A 14473-nucleotide genomic window follows, 5' to 3' on the forward strand; every position below is an offset into this window, starting at 1 on the left:
CTGCTCCAGCCATGCTGCCTGTGACTCAGTGTGGTGTGAATTTCTGCAGGACTCCACTCTCTGGAGTGCTGCAAGTCGGGTGTGAAGTGTGTGCCTGGTTCATGAACTCAGTTGATAAGGGCGTTTCACAAAGACAGCAGTTGCTAGTATTCCATGATGCCAACTGAGAACTTAAAGCCCACTTCTAGGTTTCGTAATTAGCGGCATGATCTTATTTTATTACCCAGTTCCTCTTGCTCATCTTTTCAGGTCTTTTTACACTGAATAAATGCTTTCCCAAATAAATGTGGCATAGAATATTTCTGTCACCAGTGCTCTGGAGGAAGTTTCGGGGACCTATGGTTATATGAGTTAAGGAAGTACCTGTGCTAGAGCCTTTCTAAGACATGCGTAGTACATCGCTGTGTAGTCAAAGCTCCAGGAGATTGCTTAATGGAAGGGCAGCCTTGAGAGTTAGGACTCTGACATCTAGGAGCTGCTTTTACATGGGAACCTCCCTAAGTTGCTGCCCAAGGCCCTTCAACACCTATAAGTTATTTCTAGGACAACAGTTTTGTTGTGTGGAAATGAATTATTTTGTATGTAGCTATTTACCTTTTAATTAACCTGGGTTTTTCATTAGAAAATTTTGGAAACCTCAATTGGACAAGTCCTATTGCTATTAGATTTTTAAGCACAGTGACACAGAGCAGTGTTATTTTGTCCTGGGAACACCAAGGTTGGGGTTTGGAATTTTGAGAACAAAAGCAGGTCAAACTGCCCACTTTTCCAGAGTTCTGTCTATTTACCCTAGACCCTGTTGGAATGTTGAATTTGGTGTTAGAACATTCTTTATATTCAATGTATATTTTATTTAATATAATTTCAATTACTATTACACACATCATAAATTTATTGCTTGCAAGACAGTACTTGGCTTCCTAGGAAGAAAACTTGGGAAAATCAAGTGTTTCCGTCTTGCTTGTAGGATGGGTGCTGCAGACAACATATACAAAGGTCGGAGTACTTTTATGGAAGAACTGACAGACACAGCAGAGATAATCAGGAAAGCAACACCTCAGTCCTTGGTTATCCTGGACGAGCTGGGAAGAGGGACAAGCACCCATGACGGAATTGCCATCGCCTATGCTACACTGGAATATTTTATCAGAGATGTAAGCATCTACCACACCTTTAAAAGTTTGCTAATAGTATTTTAAGTTGACAGATTATAATGACATACATTTAAATATGAGATAATTGAATTAAGCTCATTGATAAGTCTGCCCCCTCACTTTTTGTGGTGAGACATCAAATCTGTTCTCCTGGTTCCTGTATAACTGGTAATGCCTTTGCGTGATGCCTGCATGCCCTTTTTTCCTTTTGTATGTGTATGTGCAAGGGCTGTGCGTGTTTGCGGGGTACACATGGGAGGTCAGCCTTAGGTGTTGTTCCACAGAAGCTGCCACCTTGTGTTTTGAGACAGGGTCTTACCTGGGACCTAATAAACTAGGCTTGCAAGCCAGTGGGCTCCAGAGATGCTCCTGTCTCCACCTCCCCAGGAATGAGAATACATGCTCACACCACCACACCCAGCCTTTTCCCTGTGTGCCTTTGTTACTGAATTAAATGGTCAGGAGAAGTTCTGGATTTTTTTTTTTCAAACATTTATTTAGATGACATAGATAATGACATGTTTCTTTTTTTTCCTTTAAGATAAACTACCCCCTGACAACACTGACTTCTTCCTGAGCAGCAGCATGGCTTAGCATCTCTGTGTTTAGCTTTTCTTTGATGTCTTTTTTTAGAGTTATATAGTTTTTGTTGGCTATGTTTTAAAATAGTTATAAGTTTATACCCAAGTCTTTAATTTGAGTGGTGCTTATATAGCTGATACTTGGGTTTTCCTTTTAATTTCAAATTCTATTTTTTAATATCTGGTATATTGGAAGGTGGTTGGCTTCTATGTTAACCACAGTGTTAATGCTTAAAAAATAAGGATACTTAAGAAAACATATGAATCATATTTTATGAGAATTAATTAATTTATTTCAGGCCTGTAGAAAATTGATTTTGTTCTTAGAAGATAGAATCTTAATATTTAGGGATGCTATCTGCAACTAATCCTCAAATGGTTAGGCTAAAGATGTAGCTCAGTAGCAGAGCATTTCCCCAGTATGTAAAAGCCCTCTGGGTTCATCCTTAGTACTGGAGGAGGGAAAGATGATCCAGAAAAGTGTGTGTGTGTGTGTGTGTGTGTGTGTGCGCGCGCACGCATGTGTGTGTGTGCATGTGTGTGCGTGCATGTGTGTACCTGTCTGCCTGCATAGGATGAAGGAAGGAAAGGAATGTGGCAAAATATTAACTGGTTGTCTAAATCAAGAGTATATGGTGGGCTTTTGTTCTTTTCTTGCAACTTTTGTGGAGATTTGGATTTTTAAAGTTGAGACGTTTTAATTGAAGCAGCACTATATGTCTTACTGTTTTAGGTGAGATCCTTAACCCTGTTTGTCACTCACTATCCACCAATTTGTGAACTAGAAAAATGTTACCCAGAGCAGGTGGGGAATTACCACATGGGATTCTTGGTCAATGAGGATGGAAGCAAGCAGGACTCAGGTGTGTAATTCCTTATGGTCGCAACAAGGTGAATACTCTTGTCTTTCGGCTTGGTAACCCAAAGTTATATAGAAATATGAGTTCATTGCTTATTAATAGTGCAAGCTGTGAGCATCCGTTATAAAGAACACTTGGGAAAATTTATTTGCTGTCAGCCTTGAGTTGTGTAGCAAGTGCGTTTGTCCCCCGTTCTCCCGCATGTTTCAGTGGCAGCCCTTCTCCTAAGCAGGAATTCCAATTCTTAGCCCCACACGTTTCCCTCAGTTCTCATCCTAGGATAAGAGTTACATGCAGAGGCTTCTTAGTCCCCTTTAAAATGATCACCACCTCCCCCATATCATTTAACACTAATTGCTACAGGTTATCCTAGAGTGGAGATGTGCTGTGTCTTAAAGTTGAAGCTCAGGTAAAGTGCCTTGCCCATGCCAGCCACTTGGGTAGAAGATCCACATTTTCTGCTTCTGAGTCCTGCTTTCCTGGCTTTTCCAGTACTGCTCCCATCAGAGGAGGAGATCTTTCCCTGAAAAAGAAGTGATTAGCCAACAGGAGTAAGCACAAGTGCCTAAGTAACCCACTAAGCTTCCCCCCCCCCCCCGTAGCAGTTTTTTTAAGCTACCAGCCTGTGGTGGTCTGCACAGTTGGTATGCTATAATGGAAAATCCATTATCCGCGACACCCCAGAGTCCAAATTAAATTTTGAAAAAGTAGTAAAGACAGAACTTAAAAGGAAACCAGGCAGATGGCCCAAATAAAACAAAGTACTGGACCTAAGATTGATGTAATGGTAAACAATCCCTGAGCCCTGAAAAAACACATCGTAAATTCTCTCAGGAAGAAGTTTTCCTTCTTATTAATCTGCATCCACTGCGACAGAAAATGGCTTGCAAACAAAGGAGAATTCTGCAGTGGGGAGGGCACGAGGAGCTGCCTCTAAGAGCTTGCGCGCTCACTGCCTACCAAGAGCAGAATCCTGTCCCCTGGAGTGTCTGACATTTTATTATATTGATTTAAACTTTATCCGTGGACATAATTCTTAGAACTGAACGGGGCTGGGCCCCTGCTAACAAGCTCTGTCCCTTCACTCCAGGCCCTTCCCACCCCAGGCTCGAGGCAGACTTGGTACTCTTTCCTCCGCATCTGTCGCAATTCTGAATGATATGCATAGTTCCCATTTCTTGGCACCTTATATTAGCGGTCTCATTGTGCTAGGACCTCAACCTTCCCCTTCTGACCTCTCAACGTCATCCTTTATAGTGTGGTATGCCTAGTGCGTGCTTATTGCTTTAGCTGTCTCTGCAGTGACAGAAGGGCCCACTCATCAGACAAGCACATTCTCTTTTGTTTGCACCTACTTCTGGGTTCTAAGAACTAAATCGGCTTCATTTTCAGTTCTGCATTTTGTCATTTGGCTTTAGTCTGTAGCTGAATCCTCCTTGGCCCTCTGAGAGCTTTGAAAAATGCCTCTCTAAACATTGCCAACATAACGGAACCTGTTCCCACTGGGTCCCTCCTGCTGGAGCCCTTTGTTTCTGCCCAGGCCTGTTGCACATCTGTTGTCCCGAGGCTGCCTTTGTGGTCCCCTAAGACTTTCCCTTCTAAGCGGTTGATTTCCGGTAACAAAGCACTCGATCACTGGATCCAACAGTAAGGTTGTCCAGTGTGGCGTCTCAGTGCAGTCCCAGCTCCTCCAGCAGTTTCCTGGCTCTCTTCCTGCCCCGCTGGCTCCATCCATAGGCCAGTGGGAAGGTGGCTGTAGCTCTTCCAGATATCACACACTGGATGCTTGACAGTGTCCAGCGCTAGAAGAGGAGCTCACGGCTAGGAGACTTTTCCACTGTTTGTTTACCTTACTCTTGGTGCTGGGTTTGAACCAGGCTTTGTTTATTCTGAGCACCCACTCTACCGCTGAGCTATGTCTCTGCTCCTTCTTGTAACTTATATCTTAGGAGCAAGGCAACTTTTTTTTTTCAGTTGCCTTCTAGCATCTCAGGATGATTCCAATCTCATTTTCAGAATTGAATTGCATCTAAGTGAGAATGGCAGAAATAACTTTGCCTCAAAATTAATCAGGATCCACTTTTAGAGCTGGGTGTGAGGAGATTGCCCTGATTAAATGGACAGGAAATCAATTCTCTTAATACAAAAGTTTTCTTAAAAGTGCAGTGGATTTTGGGTAGGCCACTATGAATATTAACGAAATGAGACAAAATGTTCAATGCCTGTGTTTCAAGGGGTGTGTGGTAGCCAAAGAAATGGATCAGCACCCAGGAAAACCGCTGTAAAAGCTTAGACAAAACTGGGTATTGTATTGCATGTCCATCCCCTGGTTCTTTGGAGGTGGAGCATGAAGGTCATCCTTAGCTACTTGGCTAGTTCAAGGCCAGCTTGGACTGCATGAGACCCTGTGTCAAGGGGTAAGAAGACAGTGTCTAATTAGATTCTCTAAACTTCTATACATCTATTTTTAAAAAAAAGCAAGTTCAGAAGTGACTTGATAGGGCCTGCAGAGCTAACTTGATTAGCTTAGTGGATAAATGTCCCTCTGCCAAGCCTGATGCTGAGTTCAATCTCTGAAGCCCACACTGTGAAAGGACAGAACTGACATCCTCTGTGCCATGTTTGTACTATTCCCCACAGCAAAATAAATAATTATAAAAGAATTTGGAAATTATTTGATCAGAACACATCTCTTTAACAACATTCCTGAGAAATTTGACATCACCATAGATTTTCCTAATTTTCTTTATAGTAGAAACATGGATTATTATATTCATAGACTCTAACAGTGATTAGTTTTCAAAATATCCCCTAAGAAAGGGTGTAGCTTGTGAGAGAAGCGCTCACTAAGAACCTTTGTGGTAAGGATATAGAAACAATGGGTTGTTTTTATGCTTCTCCTCCCAACTGCCTCCTCCTGCCCCCATATTCTGACATAGACATGCCGACGTGCATACAGCCTAACCAAGAAGGTACAGGCTTACCAACAAAAAGAAAGCTCTAGGTAGCTGTGGAGAGTGATCACGTTCTTGACCTTGAAGGCATGAAAGCAATCATAATGCCAAGGTGAAGAACAGCACACGATGTTAGACTCAGCCACTGTTTGTGCTAGCATATGATAATAATTTGTTCAGGGTAGTATAATATAGTATGCAATTAAACTATAGTTTATAGCTGTAGTATGCCTTAAAAGCATTGTAGAAAATGTACCCAAAGAAGAGAGGAGGCTGAGGTACAGTATCACATGAAACAAAAGTTTGTGGTGACCCAGGTAATACAGTGAAGCCTGACTTAAAAAATGTAAGGACAAACAGAACCATCGTTACAGCCATCTCTACTGTTTATATACAGCATATACATATCTATTTATCATATGTAGCTCAACATATGCTATATATTATATGTAAGGGGAAAAAATAAGAACTCCTAGGAAACGTATCAGCAAGTCCATTTCTAAGAAAGGAGCTCTGTGCTGCACACCAGGCTGTCAGATAATGCTGGGCAGCACATGCTTGGACAGATGGCAGTACAAACAGATGGATGGATTTCGTCTTGCTTAAGAAAGACCAACATGGAAGCTAGATTAGCCTGGAAAGAGCCAGGACTATATTTTGTCTTAAGGTTTGCATTTTTGATGGCTACTGCTGTTCACTTGCCTCTTGTGCTCATGAAAGAGTAACGGAAAGCTATGGTATTGGCAGACTCCGGTCTTCCTTGGTCTGCGCTCACCACTCTTCCCCTCTCTTTGTCTCCCACTGTCATTTGGAGGCAGAGGGTGTTCTTAGTGCTTGCTAATACGTGTCTACGTTGTGGCGTTCTTCTCACCTCCTACTTGTACAAACACCCTAGGAGAGCTGTTATTTGTCTGCTCCTGCACTCTTAGAGGAGGTGAATTCCATTGTCCCCTTCCACTGCTGTGTTCAGTCGACTCTTGGCTTTCATCATCGGTAGCTGGTTAGCAAGGCATACACACTTGACAAAGAAAAGGCTGTGAGCGAAGGCTCTCGGTGAATTTACAGCGTGTACTAGGGTCACAGAAACCATCAAAGATCTGGCCATTTGGGATGGGACCAGATGTGACTCAATACTGAGTTTTTGTTCTAAAGCTGCATGACCCTGCAATATTTTACATATGATGTATGTAGCTTTGTACCTGAGATAGTCCAGTTCTGAAAAGCTTCAAATTTGTGGGGGTGGGGGACAGAGTTTGGAGACTGGGATGGTCCTTGGAATTTCCTCAACTGGGAATTAGAGGGCCAGGCCTCCATATCCTTTATTATTTATCACTATTAACCTACAGTAGTTTCCAGGAATGTTCCGCAGCTTGCTATCACAATACATCAGTTTAAAATAAAAATTGTCTATCTTTCTTGTGTGTCAGATACCTAGGGGAACTTGGCTGAGCACTTCTGAGAGTTTTGCCTGGAAGGCAGTCAGTTCATGTGTCAGCCAGTGTAAACCTGCTTCCCAACCCCTCTCACGGCTGTATACAGACCTCCAGGTGTAGCCGCAGCTTGGTGCTGGCAAGCCATAGTCCTTCATTGACTACTGATGAGCGACAGGTTTACATAGGGACCTTTTCACAGGGCAGCCCACAGCATGGCAGCTGGCTTTCCTTAAAGCAAGCAAGAAAGGGAGGTGCCCAGGATGGAGGATGAGTGTCCTCTGGTCTGCTCTCTGCAGTGTCACATTTTGTCCTTTAGAAGTGAGTCACCGGGTCTAGCCCACACTCAGGAGGAGGAAATAACACAGGACACGAACACTACGTGATGGTTTCAGGCCAACAGCCTTCCTAACCCGTGAAAATAGACCTTTCTTCCCAAGGGCACCTGAGCAGCAGCATCCACTTCAGTAGGCACAGCTCCCCTAGCCAGAGTTTCCCTGCTACTTGCACCATCATGGCCTACTGCGCATATGCCTGAACCATTCCTCCGTTAATGCAGAAGTTCAGTCCAGATTTCTCAATCACCCATTGTTCAAGACTGTCTTAAGCGAGTTAAACCTCCTAAATGCATAAGCGTTTTCAAAACTTTATCTTTTTCCTAAATCAATAAAACAAGCAGCAAGTAACTAGAACAAATGTGTTCAGGTTGTGAGCTCTAACAGAGGCCAGCTGTGGAAGCTGCTGTCATTTTCAGTCATCAGCTGGACTTGCCTTGCGAGCAGTCTTGATCGATTCCCGCCCCCCCCCCCCCCCTCTATTTCACAGGTGACATGGAGCAGGAGCCAGACTCGGTCACTTTTCTCTATCAGATAACCAGAGGAACGGCAGCAAGGAGTTACGGACTGAACGTGGCAAAGCTAGCAGAAGTGCCTGGAGAAATCTTAAGGAAAGCCGCTCACAAGTCCAAAGAGCTGGAAGACTTGGTCAATCTGAGAAGGTTGGAATAGCCTTCATTTGTTCTCTGTTTTGCTTCCTAGTGGAACTGCCACGCTGTCCAAGGAAGTGGGCGGTTATGTAAATGACCATGGGAACCGCTTTGGAGCTTGGGTTGAAGGACCACTGTGGACCGCCTTCTGCAGGCTTTCCTTGTGGCCAGAGGAAAAGCGCCTTTGGGCAGAACTCAGATAAATTCAGTTGGTGGTTGTGTCAGCTCTTCATTAGGTGGCAAACAATTCTTCTTGGTCTCTTTTTCTAAAGAATTGCCTCAGTGTGTGCCAAGCCCTTAACTGCTGAGGGACTGGAGTTATTTTTAAGAGTTACTGCATCAGCGTCAGTACTTGGAGCTGCACAGAACTTCTCTCACCATGCATCTACAGTGATAAATAGCTTTCAGAATTAATTCTGTCACAGACTAATAAAAATGCCCTGTGGGTAAACGAGTGTGCCACCAGTCCTGACAACCTGAATTTGATCCCTGGGACCCACGTGGTGGAGAGAGAGACACCCCCTCCCCAGAGTTGTCCTCTGACCGCCACATGTACACTGGGCACATTCCCATCCCCTGTTAAGCAAATGTAATGAAGGAAACCAAAAGGATTCTGAGCGGACTGGGGCGTGGAGACCTGGCTGAGCAGTGAAGAGTCCTTGATGTTCCTCTAAGGGACCCAGGTTCAGTCCCAGCACCCCCAGCAGTGCTCACAGCCACCTGTAGCTGCAGACCCAGGGGATCCAATGCTCTGGCCTCAGTGAGCACCTTCATAGGCATGGTGCCCATGAACTCAGTCAGACACATGTCCATGCACTAAAATAAAAGTAAAAACTTAATCTTGGGGTGGGGAGAATTCTGTCAGGATAGGAGCACAAACTGCATAAAGCCATGCAGCCACAATATCCACTTGTCACTTAGCTCTGATTGTGCATGACAGCTGTAATCTGGCTTCTCTGTGCTCTCCTTACCTCTACCCTTTATGTGAACACTGCCCACCCTTGGTAGCTAGTTAGTGTGTAGCCAGTTCTTGAGCTGCTCTTAGCATCCTCCTAGGCTATCCCTAGGGGTACCACAAGGAAAGCACCCGTGAGCAAACTGCAAGTTACAGCTCTTAGGAGCTGGCTGGAGTTCCCAGTGTCTTCTAGATCACTTCTGCAGCGTCACACCAGAAGCAAGGGCAAAGTTTCAGCCTATTTCTGTTATAAGACAAATTAATATAAAAAATTTCCTGACAAGATTACCGATGGGAGCTCAAAGTCTAAACCTTAGCCTTCTGCAAAGTTCAAAGATGAATGTAATCTTTGTTGCCATCTGATCATCTTTTCCTGGAAGAAGTCGGAATAAGCCTCTACCTCTAAAGACTGTGCTGGGTGTGGTGGCATACCCATTTAATCCCAGCATGCTAGAGGCAGAGGCCAGTGAATCTCTGTGAACTAGAGGCTAGCCTCGTCTACATAGTGAGCTCCAGGCTAGCCAGGGCTACACAATGAAATGCTGCCTCAAAGGACACACACACAAACTGGCAATAAATTAGTTTACACTTGTTACTACTGTAGCCTCTAAAACTAAAGTGAGAAAATTAGAAAGTTCACAGATTATTGTAGACATTCGTTTTCCCAACTAATATGTGACATTTTTAAATCTGCATATCTTGATAAGATGAGTGCGGACATTACATTAAGATGGGATATTTCAGATCTGGAGAGAGGTAGTTCAGCACTGGCCATTCTTTCAGAGGATCCAGGTTTGATTCCCAGCACCCACATAGCAGGTCACAACACAAGGGATCTGACCCTCTCTTCTGGCCTCTGTGGGTTCTAACCACACACATGGTACATAAACATACATGCCAGCAAAATATTGATAAAAAAATTTAAGGGGCATTTATATGTTTATATATATTATATATATTATATTTATATTTTGTTTTAAATATATATATATATATTTATAATATAATGTATAAATTTTTTTAAGATGGGCCATTTTGATGTTTATCAGGACAATGTACGCACTTTCCCTATCCATTAAGAGTTTTCCCATTAGCTCTCTTGGTCAGCTCAAAAGAAAGCAAACTGCTTCTCGTGTGGTAGTGTGGATAAGCTACAGCAGTTAAGGATTAATCACAAACTCACCACATACAGAAAGGATTCCGTAGAGTCACCTGTAGCTTCCTGGGCACTGTGCCAACTGACTCACCCACACTGACACACTAATCCTCATGACAACCTTGTGTGCTGGGACCAGATCTCAGCAAGGAGCTGCTCCAGGGCCACCAGGCTCATTAGGCCTGGGGCAGTAGTGGGAACTCCTAGGCCTTAAGTCGCGAGCCGGATGACTGTTGTGCTGCTCGTGGTCTGCTGGCGTTTTGCTCTGCTGTTTACCGGCTTTATTTTAGTAAGTCAGTTTTACTTTTATCCTGGAAACATTTTCTAGGAATATTTTGCCTCTGGACACAGATAAGGACCCCACCAGTCTCTGGCAGAGTCAAGAAGTCATAGGCCCCTCCCAGCAGGCAGGATTATAGAAGGGCAGCAGGAAGACATTCATGGGAATCAATAGCCTGGATCTTTGATGGAGCTGTAGCCCTGGAGCGGGGCGCACTGTCACAACTTCCTGTCCACAGAGCCCTTTCTGTCCCCGCCGAGTACCTTTCCATTGCTCCTGTGAGACACCCTCCTCCACAAATCCTATCTCTAAAATAACTAATACTTTATTTTTTCCCCCAGGAAAAGACTTAAGTATTTTGCAGACTTATGGGTGGCCCAAGATGTAAAGGACCTACACACGTGGACAGAGGAGCTGGAAACAGGGAATACAGACTTCTCTCCCACATTAACGTGAAAACCACCTTCTTTGAGCAAACCACATAGGAGAACCTTCTGGTAGCAGCCTGTCTTTGTGACGTGAACACGCGTAATGAGCACTGTCTTCCTGCTGAGTCAGAGTTCTTCCTCAGAAGGGAGAGCCTTTCAGGCGCTCATCTTCCCGCCTTCCGAAGAACAAACACTTTGGATGTGAAAACTTCACCGGGTAATTAGAAATTTCCCAGACAGTAAGTTTCATGTGAAACCAGACATTTGTCAGTGAAGCCTAGAATGGCGGCCCCAGGGCTGCGGTCATGGAGCTGAAGAGTTTCCATTTCAGACAACTGGCAACAGGCTAGTCTGATAGGAATTCGCTTTTATGAGAACTACAGAATTTTATAATAACTCTGTTCACCATTGACATAAACATTTTCATGAGAAGTAGAACCATGAAGCTTCTAGAAGCCAGAGCACAAGAAGGAAGAAGCCATATGAAATTTGAAGAGCTAAATGTTGTCATCATTTTAAACAGCTTAAAAGTTGTATAAAATCATCTTATCAGTCATTTAAATAAAAACTATGGAATGAATATTTGCTCAAAGTTGTGGTGTGACTTATTGAATTTTAATTTCTGGATACCAGATAGTTTTTATGTTTTTCTTTTTCTTTAGATAGCGTCTTGCTATGTAGCTCTGACTGGTATGGAACTCACTATGGAGATTATGCTGACCGTGAATTAACAGAGACCCACCTGCCTCTGCCTCCAGAGCTCTAGGATTTAAAGACATGCGCCGCCACACTCAGTGGTTTTTATTTTCAACTGTGGAACATCCTCGGGAGCTGACCTCATTGTTCTGACTGCTTTGTTAACTAGGATGGCACATGTCATCTTAGAGCTGAACCGGGAGGTTTTTTTGGATTCACAGACACCCTACCTCCTTGCAAGTTTCGAGGGATGGACACTCAGCTGTGCCCGTGGGTTTTTCATCATTTACCATCTGGCTCCTCATGTCCCTGTGCTCATTTTGTTTCTAATGTCATCCTACATGAGGGTTCTCCTCTCCCTCTCATTTACCATTCCTGCCCAGTTAAATTCTTCCCTGTAGCTGATGGACATAGTTTTAATTCCTTCTTTTAGATTAAACCTAGAGTGGCCACAACAGCGACCCACACTGACGAAGAATGTGGTTTGTTGCTGAGTACTCCTGAATGGCTTCATTAATTGTGGTATTTGCCATTTTACCCATTTAGACTGTGCAGATCAGCGGATGGTTTCTTCTCCGTAAACTTGTACTGCTCCACTGCTGTTGGTTTTAGAGTGCTCTCATCACCCCAAGTGGGGTCCTTGTACCCACTGACAGTCATTCTGCATTCTCCCCAGAACCTCAGCCCAAGACAACCCCTCATGCATGTTCTGCCTCTGCAGATTTGCCTCTTCTGGGTACATCATCTAAATGACCTGTGTAACATGTGGTCTTGTGTGCCTGTTCTCTTTGGCTCAGCCTGCTGTTTTCAAACTTCATTCATGCCATGGCATGTACCAGGAAGTTGTTCCTTCTCACTGGTGGAGCTTTTAGCCTTCTGTTTCAAACCCATATTTTATTTAACGGTTCAGTGCATGCTGTACATTTGGATTATTCCATTCTGGCTGTTGGAATAGTTATTCATAGGAGCAGCTTTGTATGTGACAAAGCGTGGTTTCTTTCAGAATCCCCTGGTCTATGAATCAATGGTTCAATGGTCTCAATGGTTGCAAGTGACTTTTACATTTAGAATGATTTGCTCCATCTCCTCTCTGATTTAAGACTTAGAAGAAAACATGGCATATTGTAGATCCCAATAAATATTATGAAAATAGAAAATAATATAAGTAAGAATGTTTTGAGTCAGAAACTCAATAACAAGACTGTTCCTTGTCATCAAGGTAGCAGCTCACGGATGCCATGAGATCCTTACAGAAGTGATGTATGTTTTAAAATAAGACAAAGGTTTTTTCATCTGACAGTTTGCCAAGTTGGAACTTGTGGAGGGGGTGTCACGCAGCTGGTGAACCAGTGCCTAAGTGTGAATTCCTGAGAAATCTAGATTGACTCCAATATGGCCTGCCAATTAATGCTGACCTTTGATGAGTCCCAAGATCAATTGTAATTACTTCCACAGAACATTGTTGCTCATGCGTGCGAGGACTGCCAGCTTTACTGACCCAGGGAAGTAGTACAGACAGGACTTTGTCAGGGAGATGAGCCCTCTGGCTTGCCTGGGACAGCCTGGCCTCCAGCTGCTTGGCTGGCACATTTACTAAACACCTCTGTAACTCTGAATTGCAAACAGATTATAAGGTTACCCGAGACACAGTCATTGACATGACAAGTTTCAAATGCCATCTTTAAAAATCCATTTTTCTCTCACTGGGAGGACTCAGGTTCCTCACAAAAGGCTGCCAGTTGCTTTCGCCTCTTCTGGATAGGATTGTGTGCTTAGAAAACTGCAAGTGTGCTCATTGCTGTTGGGCTTTGCCACTTAATCCGTCTATAAAACTAAATCCCAAAGATAACTTGTCATCTGCCCCGTTTCCATGAAATCATGATGAAGAACATGCACCTACTTGATGTCGTGAGACACTTAACAAAGCTGTCGTCAGGCAGAAATAGTTCAGCTTGGGAGAAGGAATTCTGTTCTCTGGTTGTTTTGTCCTTTATTCAAATGCTTAGCTCCTCTTCACTGCCTTCGGTGATTTCATTCAAATCTCTCTCTCTCCATCCATCTCTTTATCTCTCTCTCTTTCCCCCCTCCTCTCCTTCCTTTTACATTTACAAGATTTTTTATTAATGATTTGCTCCTAGACAATTACATATGTGTATATTATGAATTCTGATTTCTTTCCCTCACCTTCTATTTTGATTGCTTTCCCTCCCCATTCTTGCCAGATCTTCCCAACCTCTACAACTTTGTTTTTTTTCCCTCTCTTTTAAACAAACAAAACAAAATAACAAGAAGCACACACACAAAATGGGAATCATGATAAACAAGCAAAAGTAAGGACCCCCCCCCCCCAAAAAAAGCTCCAAACAAAGCAAAATGAAAGAGTCTACAAAATTCCCGAGTTCGTTCTGTGTTGGCTAATTACTCCTGGGCATGAGGCCTGCCCTGAAGGGTGGTCAGTAGATACAGTGAGACTCCCTGTCTGGCTTGAACCTGTACAGGTCTTATGTTTGCTGCCCCTCTGTGTGTCTCAGTCTTGTTATGTCTGTGAGACTGTTTCCTTGACATCATCCATCACCTCTGTCTCTCTCTGCCTCTTCTCTCTGAGCCCTGAGGAAGGAGTTTGATGAAGACATCCCATAAGGACTTAATGCACCAAGGTTTCTCACTCTCTGCGCACTGTCTCATCATGGGTCTCTGTGTGAGTCCCCATCTACTACAAGAAGACACGTTTGTGCTGAAGGTTGAGCGAGGCACTGATCAGTGACCACTGAGTTAACCAGGATCTTTTCTGTGATCACGGGACTGCATTGGAGCTTAATGGATATACCTGAACACACAGCTAGAGACAATGGCTCCATCTCTCCCAGCATCTGTCAGTAGTTGATAATGGGGAGAGGTAGGGTCCTAAGAGCCCTTACCCCACCCATGACTGACAGTTGACAGGGCCAGTCTTGTGCAAGTGAATGTAACTGCTGTGAACTCATGGCTTCAGTC

General features: G+C 43.7%; 1 protein-coding gene across 5 annotated transcripts in view; it reads left to right on the forward strand.

Moving 5' to 3' along the window:
- Msh3 (mutS homolog 3) overlaps nt 1–11352 on the forward strand; it is a 160734-nt gene extending 149382 nt beyond the window's left edge. The window contains exons 21-24 of one of the 5 annotated variants that reach the window (XM_057789597.1): nt 968–1154; nt 2469–2598; nt 7805–7976; nt 10697–11352. In XM_057789597.1, the coding sequence (XP_057645580.1) occupies nt 968–1154; nt 2469–2598; nt 7805–7976; nt 10697–10811 (604 nt within the window). In that variant the 3' untranslated portion in view covers nt 10812–11352. Of the gene's footprint in view, nt 1–967; nt 1155–2468; nt 2599–7804; nt 7977–10696 lie in introns of those variants that run through there. The other 4 variants (XM_057789598.1, XM_057789600.1, XM_057789599.1 and 1 more) reach the window with 4 other exon arrangements.
- The last annotated feature ends 3121 nt before the right edge of the window (nt 11353–14473 follow it).

Source organism: Chionomys nivalis, chromosome 15, assembly GCF_950005125.1.
Source record: "Chionomys nivalis chromosome 15, mChiNiv1.1, whole genome shotgun sequence".
Taxonomy (NCBI): Eukaryota; Metazoa; Chordata; class Mammalia; order Rodentia; family Cricetidae; genus Chionomys; species Chionomys nivalis.